We start from the raw sequence: 18,612 nt of genomic DNA on the forward strand, positions 1-18,612 counted from the left end.
CAGGCTAGGAAATTATTCCATATTTGGGAGAATCATATTAAAAACAACAAAACAAAAGCACAGAGATTGGGTAAGAGAAAGAAATTAGATAAAAAGTTTAAACCCAGGGCTGAGAGAGCAGAGGAAATCCAAGGAACCCATTAAGAGACGAGACCAGAGATGCAGCCTGGAGTGGAGTTTATGCAGAGCCCCGAAACAGAAACAATAGTTTATAAAGTGACTGTGCAAGCATGAAGAAAAAAAATCAGTCAATGAAGGGTAAATTAGTAGAGATGTCTAAAAGATAGAAAATCATTGTGTAATCCAATAGTTCACCTGCCTTATGCAGAAATGTTTGTAGTGTTTTATCAGTTTGTTTCTTTCTATTAGAGTTGAAGCAGTTGCTTCACGGCTAAAGAGTAGAAGCTTATTCTTAATTCTGAGATTAATTTGCAAACTTCTAAATTTTCAAAGAAAGCAATCTTCCTAACATCTAGGATGTCACAGATCATCTTAGGATACATCTGTTTGGGAAGTCTAGCAAAAATTAGCTGAAATATTTCAAAGTTTGGTGCTCTGAAAATTTGATTACACTTAACTTTTGAAAAATTATCTAATGCGCTTGCGGATTTGTAGCAGCTCTAAAATAGGTAGGTCTGAGAACTTCACATCTGTTTTCTTGTCCATGCTAAGAATGAGTACCTTTTAGTAGCACTGGTAAATACACAGGTGTGTTGAAAAGAGCCAGTTGTTTCTGAGTGAGTAAAAACTAAACTATTGGCATGCAACACAGAACAGGTGATCAATAATAATGTGGGAATTAACCATAAACTTTAGCAAAATGGAAACATAAAAGTCTCATTCTGGATGCTAGACTAGCAAAGACTTAAAGCACATATTACTGAAGCCTGCTTTTGTTTAATAACGTACCAATTGCAAAATGTGTACTAAGTATACAAAGACTGTGTGTCATATAAGAATTGCAACTTAACAGTTAATTAAGTGAAAACAAAGGGACAAGAGAAATCTCTATTTTGGATGGAAACATAATTAAGTTGATAAGAAAAATATAAAATTATTCTTAAAACAATACTGCTTTAGCAAACTAAGGTTCCACTCCTGTAAAGTTAATTTTTTTATGTATGTATGCACCCTGAGCCGTTCTCCTGAATTCACATTGAGCTCTGTATAAAGTTAACCCCAGGTGTGAATCTTTGCAGGACTGGGATCTAAGTAAAATGTTAAGGAAGGGAAAAATGATTTAAAGTATCAAAGACAAAAAAATACCTATGAAGAAAGTCAAATACAAATGGAAAATTCCTTCCTGGGCCCATGAATGACAAACACATATTTTATGTTAGGAGCTGATATTCATACATTTCTACATATATATTTAATTAGGTTAACTTGTTAAATTTAGACATAAGTCTGCTTGCTGTAGACAGAAATAGCTCACATTATAGGTCTGAATATTACATAATGAATTAAGATGACAAATATTGTTTACATAGGAATAGGGACACCAAAGAATAATCTGTAAAATGAAAAAATAGATATTTTCAGCATCGTGTTATACAAATATATATTCACAATATGCAACTGCTACTGTATTTACAAAATACGAAAAGTAACCAAAAGTGAACAGTATGCTTACACATATCTTATCAGTAATTTTTAATGTACATCCCAACTAATAATGAAAGGTAATTGTAAGTTTTTTAAAAAATAAATTAATCATACATATGTTTATAAGATCAGTTCCGTCTCCCCCTGTACTTCTTTGGGATGTATTAAAAATAAAACAATTTTCCAATATGTTTAAATAAATTAAAGTAACTATTTTTTCCAGTATTTTGGAATTCTAACCTCAGTTGTACAAATTGTATCATTACATTAATTCCACTCCCTGAATTTATTTTGACCCTGTGACCAAGTCCTTTGGCTATATTTTAACCTTATGGAACACAGCTTCTTCGGTTGCAACAGTCTATCTACCTACAAAAAAGTTGTGCCATTTGAAATAACTACTTAGATGTGATTTTTCTAACTAAAAAATAAAAAATGAACATCAAACAACAATGAAAATGGGGCCCCAGCTGGACCCGATTTTACCCACCGCCATGTGAGCCTGGGGAAAAACTGCACAGCAGAGCCAGCCAGAGAGTGTAGCCAACAGAAGCAGCTGCAATAGCAGCCCAGGAAGGCACATCTTGACATCCAGAAAACCGACTGGACTTTCTCTATCACATGCAGATTGGCAGTTTGCTCCAAAGCACTCTCCTGGTCTCTTCATCGCAGCTCCACTCCACACCTGCCTGTCTTAAGTTTTTCCCCATTGTTCTCCTGTTCTCCTCACACCCCTGCCCAAACCACGTGGCTTTCCTCCAATTTCCTTTTGATTTTTGTTAACTCCTCCTAATTCAACTCACCAAAACACCCTGTAGTATTAATATGCTGCTTGCCACCACCACACTGTTCACCCTGCTTGCATATAAAACCCCTGCCCCCAAACCTGCACTTATCCTGTCTATAAGGTCTCTGACCAGTGACCGTGTCCTCTGGTTCTGTACAACTTCTAACACAAAAGGGCCCCATTCCTGATTGGCCCTTAGATACTACTTAATAAATATAGTATCATAGGAAAGTTGGGCTAGAAGGGATGTCATAAGGTCATCTAGTCCAGGCCTTACTCAAGGCAGGTTCATCCCTGACTGAACCATCCCAGCCTAGTATCTGTCTAACCTGCTCTTGAAAACTTCCATGGATGTAGATGTCACACCTTCTCTAGGCAGCCTATTCTAGTACCTGACTGCCCTCACAGTCAGCAAGTTCCTCCTACTCTCCAACCTAAACTTCCCCTATTGCAGCTTGAGGGCATTGCTCTTACTCCTGCCCCACAATAGCCACAGAGAAAAGCCCATCTCCATCCTCTTGGTGATCACCCTTCAGGTATTTGAAGACCATTATCATATCCCCCCCCCCCCAGTTTTCTCTTCTCCATATTAAATAACCCTTGTTCTTTCAGTCTTTCCTCATAAATCTCATCTCCCAAGCCTCACGTTTTTATTGCCCTGTACTCTTTCTGAACTCTTTCCACATCTTTCTCGAAATGTGAAGAGTACTTTGAGTGAGGCCTCATCAATGCTGAACAGAGCAGAAGTATTACTTCCCTTGATCTGTAAGTGACAGCCCAGGACACTCCTGTTAACACAATGCAGCAATAAGAGCACGCTGTTGGTTTATATTCATCTAATGATCCACTATAACTCCCAGATCCTTTTATACAGTACTACAACCTAGCCAGCCATTCCCCGATCTGTATTTGTGCATGTGGTTAGCCCATCCCAAGTGCAGGACTTTTCACTTGTCCTTGTTGAATCTGATCTCATTGAGAGTGGGCCATTTCTCCATCCAATCTATCTAGGTCATGCTAGATCCTCGCCTTGCCCTCCAGAGTGACTGCAATTCCACCAACTGGGTGTCATTTGCAAATTTCCTTAAACATGCACGCAATCCCATCATCCAAATCATTAATGAAGATACTGAACAATACCAGATCCAAATCATTAATGAAGATACTGAACAATACCAGATCCAGAACAGACCACCGGGGAACTCCACTGCATATCTCCTCCCAGCTAGGAGACTGAGCTGCTGAGGACTACTTACTGTGTATGATGATCCAAGTACAGTGCTTACAGTACTTTTGTCTAGACTATATTTCCTTAGCTTGTTAATGAGAATGTCATGGGATGTTAAAAGCCTTACTAAAAGCCAAGGTATACCAAGTCCACTACTCTCCCCTCATTCACAGAGCCTGTCACCATATCACAGAAATGAATGATATTGGTCTGGCATGACTTACTCTTGGGGAATCCATGCTGTCTCTTCCTAATCACTTTGTTCTCCACTAGGTGCATCACAATGAATTCCTTGAGAACCTGCACCATGATCTATCCAGAGCAGACTTACTGGTCTAGAATTCCCCAGGTTCTCCTTCTTCCCCTTCTTAAAGATGGGTATTATACTTGCCCTTTTAAAGTCATCCAGGATCTCAGCCAACCTCCTCAAGTTCTCAGAAAGGATAGCCAATGGCTCTAAAATTACCTCAACCAATTCCTTCAGTATATTTGGGTGCATCCCATCCAGCCCTCCAACATGAAAACATATAGCTCAGGGGTGGGCAAAATGGCAGATCTGGCCAGTGGCCTAACTCTATTTTGCAGCAGCCTCTGCCCATGTGGCTGGGCCGGTTCCCATGGAGACCCCAGCAGCAGCCACACTGTGACAGTGCAAGGCTGGGATTTCCACGAAGAGCAGCCCCAGCAGGGCTGGCAGGGCGCGGCAGGGCAGGGAGCTGCCCCAAAGCTATGCTGGGATCTTGTGGTGGTGACAGCATGGTCCACAGCCAGGGCACAGCCATGATCTGCAGCCTGTATGACCCGGGCAGGGACATGCGGGCAGCAGATCATGGTTCTGCCCCAGCTCCTTACAGCAGTGACAGTGTGGACCAGAGCTGGGGCAGAGCTGCAATCTGCTGCCTGCACACCCCTGCCTGGGGCATGCAGGCTGCAGATCGTGGCTCTGCCCTGGCTTTGTACCACGCTGTCACTGCTACAAGATCGCAGCCTGGCTCCTGAGCAGCTCCCCACCGTATTGCACACCCTGGCCACAGGGGGAAGCTTGAGGGGGTATAGCCACCCCAAAATTCCTCATAGCCACCCCTCCCAGCAGCATCACCACCTGACCTGCACAGGTGGCAGCAGCTGAGCCCACCTTGTTTCCACCTGCAGCACAGCACCCCCTCAACACCCCCACCAGGAAGAGGCTGGCGATACTGCTGCCTGCCAGTGCTGCTGAAGCCGGTCTCCAAGGAAACCCCAGCCGCTGCTGGGGTCTCCATGGAAACCAGCCCCAGCCACATGGGCAGAGGCTGCTGAGAAATGGAGTTCACTGCTGGCCAGATCCAGCCCACAGGCTGGACTTTGACTGCCCCTGATCTAACTTCTCTATGTAAACCCTAACCCAGGGTCCGGAAACACTTCTGGGCAGAGTGCCATAAACACGCACAACCTCTCCTTGAAAAATGATGGCTTGCCAGGGGAGGATGGGGGGAAAGGGGGAAGCCGCAAGGGGCCCAATCCTTGTTGCAGTAGTGACAGGGGCCCTTTCCTGCCATCCGCTTCGAGGCACACTCACACCAACCCCTGGCAACGAGCTGAGCCAGGGCTCCGTGGATCCTGGTACAGCTGCTCGCAGACCCTCCACCACCCGCTGTGAGAAGCCCAGGCTCCGTGGCGGGCAGCAAAGGCCTGCACAGAGCCCTAGCCAGCTGTAGCAGGCAGCTGGAAGGCTGCAAGCAGCTGCACCAAGGTTGGAGCCCCCGCCTGGCTTGTTGCCAGTGGCAGGTGCACATGTACCTTGGGGTGGACAGGAAAAGGGGCCAGGGCTGCACTGCCACAACAAGGATTGGGCCCCTCGCAGCTCTCCTGCCATCCACCCCAGGTGCACATGCACCTGCTGTCAGCAACAAGCCAACCCAGGGCTTCATAGGCCCCAGTGCAGCTGCTTGCATCTTCCTGGCTGCCTACTAGTCAGCCCAGGCTCTGAGCAAGCCTCTGCCACCTGCCATGGATCCTTGGTTGCTCACAGCAGGGAGGCTGCAGTAGGGTCCTCAGAGCCTCGGCCAACCTTAATGCTGGCAGCAAGTACACGCACACCTCCAGGCGGACTGGCTCCTTCCCCATTATCCATCCCAAGGCACGCATGCCAAACAAAATGCCTTTCCGTACTATGCTCTGGCACACACGCTGAGGGTTGCCAACCCGTGCCTTAACCTGTTCTGCCATTACTCAAGGCTTTTTGTCTCCTTTCCTATCTCTGCTGCCTACCATACACGTCATCTGCTGGCTGCCCCTATTTGTGAAAACTGAAGTAAGAGGCAGCCATCTCTGCCTCTAAATTCTTCAGCCTTCTCTGCATCATCTGTGACTACTAAGACTGCTTTCCTCACTCCATAAAGGACCTACAGAATCTGTAGTCTTCCTCTTAACATACCTATAGAATCCCTTTTTATTGCATTTGATGCCCCTTACCAAATGCATCTCCACTCCTTGGTCTTCCTAATATTCTCGCTGTATGCCCTTGCAATACTCTTATACTCTTTCCTAGTATTATGACCAACATTTCATTTATTATAGGATTCTTTTTTGAGTTTCAACTCCATGAAGAGATTACTGTCTAGCTAGATTGGTCTCCTGCTACACTGCCCATTATTCCATCTCAGTAGGATAGCTTGCTCCTGTGCCCTTAAGAGAACCTCCTTAAAAGCACAGCCAATTCTCCTGGACTCCTTCAGACTTGCCTCCCAGGGAATCCTGCCCACCAGAACCCTGAGTTTGTTAAAATTTGCTTTTCTGAAATCCAGTGTCCTTATTCTGGTGTTCTCCTTTCTTCTTCCTCTTAGGATTTTGAGCCCTACCATTTCATGGGCACTGTCACCCAACTTACCTTCCTTCTATCTTCCCATCCTCAAACAATTCCACCATTTGTGAACAGTAAGTCAAGAAAAGCTTCCCTTCTCATTGGCCTCTCTATTATCTGAATCAGAAAATTCTTCCCAACACACTCCAGGAACTTGCTGGACTGCTTTGGTACTGCTGTGTCTCCCTCCAACAGATGACCCAATAATTAAAGTCTCCCAGAAGAACCACATCCTGTGACTCGGAAACTTCCATCATTTGTTTAAAGAAGGCCCTATCCAACTCCTTCTCTCGGTTGGAAGGCCTGCAGCAGATGCCCACCATGACAATGACATCCCTTCCGCTCTCCCCGCTACTCTCCCCTCTGACCTTCAAGCCACTGCTTTCAACAAACCCATCTTCCACTTTGTACTATACCTCCGAACAGATGTACATCGACTTTATGGTAACACTATATTTTATGGTTTGCAAGGAGTACCAGGATAGAACTATAGTTACCATGGTATCACTAAAATACTAAATTTGATAGATCTTGGAAAACTAATGGTAGATGCATCAAGAATAAAAATACCCATCAAACTTTAAAGTTGATGCTTTAATATTGCTAAATGTGAGCAGGTGTCTGTCTCCACCTGCTCTAAAATGCAGTCCAAACACAACCAAGAATCAAAATACATCCATTCCTGAGGGTTTGACTTTGTTAATAAAGAAATTAATAATATAACAAAGTTCCTCTCAAGCCCTCTTGCCAGTTGCTTCTTTGATTTCTACCACAGGACTATTCAGTCTATACTAATTCCCAAGAGCCACTCCAACTACCATTCATTTACATCTGGGTGAGATAATGAGCCATCAACCCAGTGAATCTGCAGGATCCACTTTAATATCTCTTGAGAGCATTAATAACACCTGCTAACCAGGTGGGCTCATAGACTGACAGCACCAACCTGTTACACTACAGAATCCAGCTCATTCCCTGCTGCCATAATAACCCTTCATCAATCTCTTAGCGTCCACCTGATCTATACTGCTTAGACAAATGCAACTTTGCTTCTCAATAAAATTCTCAAGAATATATGGGCAAAGGTCAAAACAAATGTGTTATTTCTAGAGAATAAATTATTCTGTCTTCTCCCTTCCCCCCAAAAATTCAAACAATTTCACAGTTATGAATATCACAAACACTGAAAAAGTAGTTGATTTGCAGCCTACAGACTAAAAAGCATCAGATTTCAGCTTACGAATTTATATTTAGATACAAGCAACCTTTTTTTAGTTATAAGCTATAAAATACTAAGGCAAATTTACACTATGCACTAGAAGGCTGTCTGCACTATTTAAAAAAAAAAATACACTAAAGAGTCTAGTAACTTTACCTTCAAGACAAAACTGGATGCTTATCTTGCTGGGATCCTATGACCCCAGCTGACTTCCTGCCCTTTGGGCAGGGGGCTGAACTCAATCATCTTCCGAGGTCCCTTCCAGCCCTAATATCTATGAAATCTATGAAAACTTTTAATATAAGAAACCATGGAGGAAAGGGACTGTTGTCAAAGGCTTTCAGTTTCCCCTCAGGAAGCCATGGAATTAACACTTACTGATGAGACAAAGATGAAAAAATAATTAAAAGGTGACTTATTATCTATACCTTAGATTATTAAATCTAAACTTTAACAAAATCTAGACCCAAATTTTAAAAAACCTCCAACATATAGATTTGTACTTAAGTTTAAGCTTTGACTACAAAAGGATACCTCATATGTTTAAATGCTTGTACAATTGGCCCTAGATTACTCTTAGCAATTTATTAATATTTATATGATCATATGGCCTGGGGCAGCAATTGTCAACCAGGGTGCCACAGCACCCTGAGATGCCTTGAGTTCCTTTCAAGGGTGCTGTGAGGTGCCACTCAACGTTAGTACTAGTAAGTGTGCAAACATGATTCACATGCTAAGCCCAGAGATTTCAAAAGGACTCTATAGTGTTAAAAACATTCTGACCTGCTGTGGTCTTTTGGCGTTCTTTGCAAAAGAATTGCTCTATTCTTTTTCTGTAGTAAAAAAAAAAAATTAAAAAAAACACAAACCAAGTGAAAAACTAAGAGCTGGAATTTTCCGAAGGGTGCCTTGAGTCTATCAAGAAGTGCCTTGAGTCTAAATGGTAGAGAAACACAAGCAGAGGAGCCCTCCTCATGAACCAAGGCCTCAGTGTGTTTGTAACAAGGCTAATTGGTTTCACTTCTTCCCCCCTCCCTTCTTGCCCTTTGCTTCTCATACACTACCAGAGTTCTGATGATTTTGGTTTCACAACTTTGAAAGAAGACATTCAACGTTTTTTAAGATAGGACCCAAAAACTTTTAAAATACTTATATTGCTACTGAGTTTAAAATGATAACAAACAAAAACTGAATATAATGGACACTTCAAATTTAAAAGATTATAAAAGGAACTTAGATTTGTTAAAAAATTTAACTAATTTTACAAGATGTGGAAGTACACATGCATGCACAAGCACGTGTGTGCACATGCAGAGCCAATAAGTAAAAACAATTTTTTTTTAATTTCCTCCAACACTAAAACGAAATTTGACCCAACAAAAAGCCATGATGCAAATTTCACCAACCACTCCTGAAAATATGGTCTTACAACCCAAGCTACCAGAACAATAAAACACAATGATATTAGCTTGTATTTTAGTATGTAGTTTAAAACAGCATTTGAGTATAAAAAGTTGCTCAGCAAACTGCTTACAGGAAAACATGCTACACTTCATCTCTCAGTCTCTGTACAGTTATCTCTATCAAAATCTGAGATATTAAAATCTCTTGTGATAAAAACCCCAGCTTTTACACACACAGTTAGAAAAAAACCCACAAAAGATGTCCTTATCTACTTTCTGTAACTGCCTTAAAGATCTGTATCAAAATTTCAGAATCAACTGACCACCTTTATTATTTTTCTTCACCTGTACGTCCAAACTCTCTATGTCAGTCAAATATTTATATACATTTTCTGCCTATTCAATAGCTTCTATCACCTATTCAAACTGCTTATTTTGTTCCTTCCCTTTGTAAATGCCATATCAAGGTACATAACATTTCCAATAATTATTCCGATTCATTTTACACTTTTATCATCATATTATGCTATTTCTAAATTCAGATGGAAGGATAAAATACAGCAGAACTCAAGCATGGTTCTTTGGGTAGATGTGATAACTTTTATTAGACCAACTGAGTAGGTGGAAAAAAGTTCTTTGCAAGGTTTTGGGCACAAGCACCCTTCTTCAGGCACAGGGAGTCTCCTGAAGAAGGGTGCTTGTCCCCGAAAGCTTGCAAAGAACTTTTTTCCACCTACTCAGTTGGTCTAATAAAAGATATCACATCTACCCAAAGAACCCTGCCTGCCTATGTCCTTAGACCAACATGGCTCCATCAAAAAACCTGCAGCAGAAATCAGAACATTCTTAAAGACTGCTTATGCTAATATAAAATTGTGTCCACCTCAGCGCTTTTGCCAGGATAGGCATGTCTACACTGCAGTGCTCTGATGGTACAGAAGCAAGTACTCCTAATAGACAACACTGTGCGTTTGCCCATGTAACTAAATCAGAAGGGCACAACATGAAGCTGGCCATGCCAACACCAGTGGCCACACGTAACTCTTTATTAAACCACTTCATCAGATAAAAGATGATTTGCCAAGCAAAACAGCAAGTCCAGCATCCTTTCTAACTGTTGATTCATTAATCCGCCTCTCCATGTACAGTCCAGTTTCCAACTTGCAAAACATGCTGAAGACATGCAGCTGATCAGAGCTTGTGTCACTAGTGACAGGCCTCCATGGGAGAATGCTCCTTGCAAATAGCTCTCCATAATGTTTTGAGTTGTAGACACTAGAACTAATTTTGTTTATGGGCAGAGGGACAGGGGATATGTAACATGGTATACCAGCAAAAGCAGTTTTGCAAGTACAACTGGACCCACTCTTGGGTTTTTTGCTGATGCTACTAACCAGCATACCTAGTCTGCAAAACAGACCTGCCCCGAGACCCATTTTAGGCCTATCTAAACATACTGACTAGTAAACATACTCATACCCATGTAAAGCAATCTAGCTTGATTTAACTTACAGTCTTTGCCTTTTCTGTGTGTAATTTATACTGCTTTTGACTTCTTATACAACAGGGCTTGGCAACATGTGACAGCAGGGGCTGCCTTCATGGGCTTTAATTCTGAGCATGGGCCACTTCCAACTGAACCTGTGCTGCCATTGCCAGAGCCAAGGCCACCACCACTGTTCCCCATAGCAGTGCCACCACTGCCATTTTTTCCCCAATACCTGAGTGAAGCCCCCAGCCACCAAAATTCCACTGAAACACCCCAGGCTCCATGGGCCAGACTGATTGGCCCCATAAGCTGGCTGCCAACCCCTGTCATAGAACAACCACATCACAGAACAAATGTTTACACCATGTTCAGATGAATCATGTTAGTGATCTTGAGTTAATTGGCAAGGAGTTAACACAATATAAATGAGGCCTTACATTTTAGTAAAGTGGGTGCAGCCAGTCGAAGGAGTCCCATCAGTTAGTATAGCAGGGGTTATCAACCAGGGGTACGCATAGCCCTGGGGGTACTTGGGAAGGCCCCAGGGGGTACGCAGCAGTGGCGCAGAGAAGCAGGGGGCACTTCTGGTTTCACTGCTGGTGCTTTCGGTTTTGCTGCTGTCAGTCAGCTGCTGGGGGACCCTGCCCCCTGCTCGTTGACCAGCCACTGGGCCCCATCTCCCCCACTCGTGGACTGGCCAGGGGACTCCCTGCTTCTCAACCAAAAAAGATACACCAAGCAAAAAAGGTTGAAAACACTGGTATAGAGCTGTATTTCTCACATGGTAGTAGTACATGTACCCCTGAAGATAATCATCAAATTTCTAACAGGTACCCAGGAGGAATGAATATGAAAGCAGAAGGGAAAGAGGAAATACAAATAGAGGAAAAGGGGGGGGGGAAAGGCAAATTATGTGTTCCACAATTGGAGAGGTAGTATACTTGTAGTGACATAAAGTGTTACATTTTTTATTTATTATTACCCATAACATGGATCCCAGGGTTGAATAGCAGTTTTAGAAAGATATTTGCGACCCAAAAAAGGTTTAAGAGCCATTGGTATAAGAGGTTCCAACTAATATAGTATCAGCCCACCATATCCACCAAATAGACAACTGCATTTCATCTACAAAATGTCTGTGGAAGATTTATTTCTCTGCCTTAACCTTCTTGGTCTGCCATTTCTTACAACATTAATAAGGAGAGTCAAGTACATACAAATCAGATAATTCAATGGGTCCCCATAAGCCTTCCTTGGTACTTCCACAAGTATTTATATACACATAATAGCAGAAGTATATAACTTCAGCTATCAAAGGAGCTTGCCCAGAGCCATCATTTATGTAGTAACTCCAATTCTAGCACAAAAGTTCTTGCGTGTAAAGAGTCAATATGAACCTAAACCAAAATTTTCACGCATGCCCAACTAAATACACTATGGATAATACCACAAAGGCTAACAGAATACCAAACTATGTGATACTAAACGCCAAGACCATAGATTGTAGCAGGAAAGAGGCACAGACGATATTAACAATATCAGGAGAAAGAGATCCAAGACTTAGAAAAAGCCTTGTCAAAATCAGCAAGTCTTTTACCAGTGCTGTATGATGAGATGGTTATGTACACGTTCAAAGAGGACTGATCTTCTGGCAAGGACTTAATTCTCTGCTCTGACCTTTGTACCTTGTATTCCATAAGTGCACAGCACATGTCATTTGCCACCAGCACCTGCCACCTCCTACCCCACTGCAAAAAAAAGTCCCTTTCATCCCAATACTTAAAAACTGTAAAAGAGGTCACTGACTGGTTGCGTCGGTCTTCTCAAAGGGTCATTTTATGAACAAACCATCCAAAGTTGTCAGAAAGAAATGTCATATTATGAGTGTCAAAAGGGGTATCTCACCTGACATACCTAAATGAAAAAATATTACAGGTTCATGTTTAGATAATAGATTGGGCTGGGAGGTGCAGTTCTCTCTCTTGGAAAAGCAACTGCTGTCCTGGAAGCTCAGTTCTTGTACAAGCTGAGCTGCCCGCAAAAGCATCCCATCAACTCACACAGCTAAATTACTTATACTGGCATTATTTTCTTCTCAATTATTTTCCAATACTGGGGACACATAACCAACATAAAAAGTCTAAAATCTTCTAAACTCTCCCATTTCCTATGATACTATTGTAACCATTCCACTCTAAATCTTACCAATGTCTTGAATGTGTTAAATAGAAGCCACATGCCTCTCCTAAGCAGGATACACAGTCAACACCTTCATCATGCATACTGTGCAAATTAATTACTTTGTTGTATTTGGCTTCCTACCTTCTTATGCTATGGCTGAAAAATCAACTTCTGTGATTGGCTGAAGTGACAGCAAAAAGAATACCCTTGCGATAAAGTTGCACCAAGCCAGTCTGCTACCAATGCAAGGCACAAGGACAACTCATTTCAAACAGGTTGTTTTCCATATCCTGTGGATAATGAATGACATCATTCCTATTCCCTTGTCCCGGACAAATCAATGATTCTGAATGCAAAGTCAACACATCCAAATGTAGTTTGCATATCAGTTAACAACTACACCAGCATTGCATAGTACAAAATAATCAAGAGACATTCAAGAAACAAAACAAAACCAAAAAAAAGCCAATGATTAGCAATTAACCCATAAAATATTTTAAAAATATGAAACTTCTTTGCAATAAAATGCAGCATGAATGAACCTGTTCACCATGGATATATATACAATACTAAAAACAACATTTTAAATTAATGTAACATTAAAGTTTATAGCTTTAATCTTTAAGAATTTTAGGAAATGCAAACTCTTCATAATAACCTTAACTTGCTCCCATTATCTAAAAGAAACAACTTCAAGCCCATGGTCCATTTATAAACATTATCTATGCTCCTCTTCTCCATCCTTCCTACCCCCAGTTTTTTCTGTTATTGGTTGTCTGGCTTGATTAACCTAAAGACATGAAGTTACTCTCACAGTCTTGGTGATTTAAACACTACTTTGAGTAACTGCACCAGTATAAATGAGTAACTGTAGGGCCACATCTTTCAATTTTAAACTCTTTCACGTAGGGATCATGTTTTGCTCTTTAAAATCACACAGCACAATCTGTATGATAAATAACAGTCCAGACCACATATGCAATTAGTAGTTGCAAAACTGTATATTGTAAGTAACTTTAGTATATTACAGCCCCAATCCACCAAACAATTCTGTCTGTGCTTTATGTATTTAAGTATTCTCACTGAAGCCAACTTGTGTTCTATTATTCCTGACAACCAAGAAGCCTGACAGAGACCTGCTCCATTTAGCACCTGAGTTCTAGCTGATCATGTTAAACAAGAACACAACACAAACTGGGTCATGCCACAGCCCCTTAAAGGTACAATTCCCTACACTGCTTTCATACATGGGATTCATCATATGCATAATCATCTACAGCAGTGATTCTTAACCAGAGAGATCTTTGTAAGGATGTCACAGGGTGCCATACAATATTAGTACTGCTAGGTGTGGAAACATCTACCCAATTCACAAGATAAACCCAGAAATTTTGAAAGGAACACATGGTGTCAAAAACATTTCTGACCTGCTATGGTCTTCCCGAGTTCCTTGCAACAGAAGAATTTCTCTATCCTTTTTCTGTAGTCAAACAAAAGGGTGCACTCAGTTGCATAAGGGGTGCCACGACTCAAATGAGGTTGAGAACCACCGATCTAGAATTGGGGCCTCTATGATCAGCCTACTATCAAACATGCACATGCAAATTCAATGAAATGAAAAAAGATCCATATGCATTACTAATAATGCATGAATTGGTTCTCATGACCATCGTGGGAGAGTGATCTTGGTTACCATACAAACATCACTTTTCTTGACATATTAGGACCAAAGGCCTCAACCCTACAAATACATGCACAACTCCCACTGACTTCAATAAGAATGTTTCATAAATAGCAGGCTTGAGGAATCAAACCTGACAATTATCCGATAAAATTTTACAACAAAGTTTTTAAAAAAGGACGATAATATTTTTAGAATACAAATTTCCATCAATTTCACAGCCTCATTTGCGTGTTGAAAACCTTAACAGCATATCAGTGCAACCATACCTTTGTAATTAACAATATGCATTACTGAAAATAATTACAGAATAACTTGGTATTTAATATTTGTATATTAAATACTGTATTTCCAAAATTTAATTTCAACTTGCATTTATGCATAATCTATCATCTAAAACAGTGTTATGTTAAGGACTAGGCCCCTGTAATTTTGCTGCTGTTAAAGTACAGTCTCTTATTCATGCCACAAAATATACGTCTTGAAATCTGTTTATAGCAGAGCTTTCTTTTCTTTCCAGCCTCACATAATTCAGAAATAAATAAATAAATAAATAAAATAAACAAATTTGCTCAACTTTCCAGGAAAAAAATCCCTTTGGAATGAGTTGAGAATGAAAAATGATGAAAATTTTATCCAGAAGGGGGTTTATTTCAGAATGTTAAGTGCATATTTTTTAAAAAGGTTAGAGACAGAATTTCTGTACAATCCAGACGATAGCTTTCATCACCTGTGAAATATATAATAGAACCTGTTGTTTAAAGAAAACTGATATTCATGCATTTAAGATGGTAAAGGTTGCATTACCACACCTACAGTATGACAGCAACCTCACAAGTTGCAAATTAGTAATACTGCACTGTATTTGAAACAAGATGTTTAATACACAAACACCTCAAAATAGCCAAATATGAATATAAAATAAGGAGATTCTCTTATTTCCTTCAACAGTTCAGTACAGGTTGATATAAATGGGGCCCTTGAAGTTTCAAATCCTGTAAATCAGAATGATGTTATAAACTTCTAAAATATAACCATAAAATATAAGGCAATAAAGCCTCTTTTGTGTAACTGTAACTCAATATATGCCACTACTTATAATCAAAATAAACCGTCAATCAATTTGTTACAACCCACCCTGAATATACCAACAATCAATGTTTCTCCCAAGATCTGAAGGTGTAGGGAGGGGGTAAAATAGGAAGAGAAAATGAGAAGCAGCAAATGAGTTCTTTTTCAAAAAATATATTGAAAAAAATTACAGCTGAATGGTTTCTTTTGGTATGCAGTAAAGTTCAAGAAAGAGAATTCTTGCAGAATAAAAGTATGGAAAAGCCACAACACATTTAATTTTTTTGTATGAAACAGTGAGAAAAATATTCACCAAGATTGTTTAATCTAATTTAATACACTGGATTGTATTCCTATCAATGTGATATTTAAGTATGTCTGCACAACTATTAATAACTATGATATCAAGTTCTTTTTTCTGAAAAAAGACAGGAAGAGGGTGGCTCCTTTTTTTCTTTTTGTTTTTTTCTTTTTGAGGCAAATGCAAAAATAAAAATATTAAGTTGATGTTTCAGAGTATTTTCTCCTCGACCCAAAGGTTTTCCTGATTTGCAAATCTTTCCATCACTCCCCAACAGCAAATGTGAAACAAATACAGGAGAGGAGGGAAAAAATAGATCCTGCTCCTGCATTTCTCAGTAAATCCTGAACAATTTCAAGTGGATATCAAGTTACAGTAAAACAACCAAAACAGCAAAAAGTTTTTAGGGGCTTAAAATTCAGATTTCAAAATTCATTCTAGACTGAATTTTAATTTTCTTTTAAAGTGCCTGCGTTTAAGGCACTGGAGGGTAGATGCAAATCAGTTTCAGAAACTCTTCTCTGTTCAAAATTCAAAAATGCCTTTTTCAAATAAAATGCTGCAGCTGTGGAGCCAGCCATCTTGATATTTTGTCCCCATTTTAGAGAGGAGACTGTGTCAAGGTTGGTAAAACTCAGTGTTGACCTAATCTTTCCCTTTTCTTCCCTCCCCCTCTTTTGTGTGGAAAGGCCATGTATATTGTTTATAAGTGCTTTTATTGCAACAATAAATGCTTCAGTGCTCTTTTCTTATTTATTTAAAAAAGATCAATACCAACAGACTAGTATTCAAGGGCAACCCTACAATAACAAACCAGTGTGCACAGTCCAGTACTCACTGGCATCCCAATAACAACAAAATAGTGTGTGGGGAACAGTATAAAAATATTAATTATTAAAAGATTTTGGTCTCAAACTCCAAGAGGATTCATTTTGAAGAGTGAGGGGGAAAAGAGATTTTTAAAATTATTAAAAATGTCAGGGGAGCGCTTTTTAAAAGCTGGTTCAGTTTCATTGTTCAAAAATCAGCACTAAATCTGCAATTCATTTTTCCCCCCAATATTGTTAATTATGCACATTCGTATTTCCATGGCGGATCATATAATAAACCTTCATAATACTAGACTTGTATGATGCAGAATCTGGAGTTGTTTCAGTGTAGGTGTTTTTAAAAAATCTACCATGGATTGTGCTTTTTTTTTTTTCTTTACAAAAGAAGAAGTAAGAAATTAAATACTGGAAACTATGTTTTAATTATGGCAGGACAAACCATGAGAAAGGCAAGAAATTCAAAAATAAAACTGACATTTTGCTCTGGATTTACCTTCCTCTCCTGATTCGGGGTCTGTGTTTAGAACCTTATGATTTAAAAGCAATTTTGCATGAAATCCAAAAATCACCCAAAAAAAAAAATTTGGGTGTGTCCAGTGCAAAATTTCTCTGGTGTAATTTTCCTGCAAACCTGATTTCACACAAATTACTTTCAATATAACAAGATAACCAAAAATAAAAAATAAAAAATTCAGCCTTGCCTCTGTGCCAAACAAGTTCCAAATTACAATGAAGTACAAATCCTAATTGCCTCCTCATAGCAATTCTCCTACTTTCCCCCCAAACTACTCCTTTTACTGCAGCTCATTCCTAAGGGCTCTGGCTCCAACTCAAATTAGTTTGATTTTTTGAGAATTCGCCTGCCTTCCAGGGCGATTTCCTTCCACCCCAGGGGCAAAACCCCCTGAATTCATTCAAATTCCAGCTTAATTTCCATTTACATATGAACAGGGCTCAGCTTCAGAAAAAAAAAAAAAAAAAAAAAATTTGCCCAGGCAGCCTCCTCCCGCCTAACTACTTGTTCTCTAAAGAACACAAGAAAATAAAACCCAAATCAAACCTGCCCTTGCCATCGCCCGCTCCTCCGTGCCACTGAAACTTTTTTTATTTTTTTCAAAAAACACGAAGAAATAGGAAAGATTTCCTCTTTTTTCAATTTTAATTTCTTTTTTTTTTTTTATTTACGAAATCGCCTCCTCTAGGTGGCGTCGTTTTAATGGAAAAAAAACTACCGTTTGGAGGAAAATTAGAAAAAAAAAAAATTGAGCCAGGGAAGATGGCCTAAAAGCAGCGCGCGGGGCCCCGGGCGGGGGGCGGCGGCGCGGGGCGCGGGGTGCGGGCGCGGGGCGCAGGCCGGGCGCTGCGGGGGCGCCCCGCCGGGGGTTGCATTTTTGCAAAATGTGAATTGTCCAAACTGACATGGCTGCTCTTTGCCGCTTTGTTTTCCCCGATCCGGCCCGAGCGGGGCGGCGGGCGGCGGCGGCCGGGGGCGCCCCGGGGACCCGCGCCCCGAAACGCGCGCATGGCGGCCGCCTCCCCCCGCGCGCCGGCCACGAGCCGCGGCCGCTCGCCCGCCTTTACCTGCGCTGCCGCTGCCGCCGGCGGAGCGGGGCCGTCCGGCTGGTTCATGGGGCTGGGCTGGGGGAAGGCGAGTCCGGCTCCTCCCGGCCGGGCCTGCGAGCCGCCGCGCGCACAATGCAGGAGCCGCCGCCGCTGCCTCCTTTCCGCCCTCCCAGGAACGGCGAGTGGGGGCGATGCCCCCGCTGCGCTGGTGGGCGGCTCGCCGGGCTGCTGCAGCCCCCCTTCCCCCCGGGGGCATGGGCCGCCGCCGCCGCCTTCAGCAAGGGCGCTGCTGCTGCTGCTGCTGCTGCTGCCGCCGCGGCTCCGGCTCGCGCTGCTGCTGCTGCGGCTCGGGCTGCTGGCGGCGCGGGCAGGGCTGGGCGGGCGAGTCCCGGTGCGGAGCCCGCTCTGCCGC

At 41.5% G+C, this 18,612-nt stretch overlaps 1 protein-coding gene across 17 annotated transcripts in view; it reads right to left on the bottom strand.

Moving 5' to 3' along the window:
- Positions 1–18,572, bottom strand: part of ZNF618 (zinc finger protein 618) — a 275,207-nt gene extending 256,635 nt beyond the window's left edge. For 9 of the 17 annotated variants that reach the window (XM_059715449.1, XM_019475712.2, XM_014602701.3 and 6 more), the window contains exon 1: positions 18,219–18,570. In XM_059715449.1, coding sequence (XP_059571432.1) covers positions 18,219–18,266 — 48 coding nt within the window. In that variant the 5' untranslated portion in view covers positions 18,267–18,570. Of the gene's footprint in view, positions 1–18,218 lie in introns of all 17 variants that reach the window. The other 8 variants (XM_014602702.3, XM_019475706.2, XM_014602704.3 and 5 more) reach the window with 4 other exon arrangements.
- Between the last annotated feature and the right edge of the window lie 40 nt (positions 18,573–18,612).

This window comes from Alligator mississippiensis, chromosome 12 (genome assembly GCF_030867095.1).
Source record: "Alligator mississippiensis isolate rAllMis1 chromosome 12, rAllMis1, whole genome shotgun sequence".
Taxonomy (NCBI): Eukaryota; Metazoa; Chordata; order Crocodylia; family Alligatoridae; genus Alligator; species Alligator mississippiensis.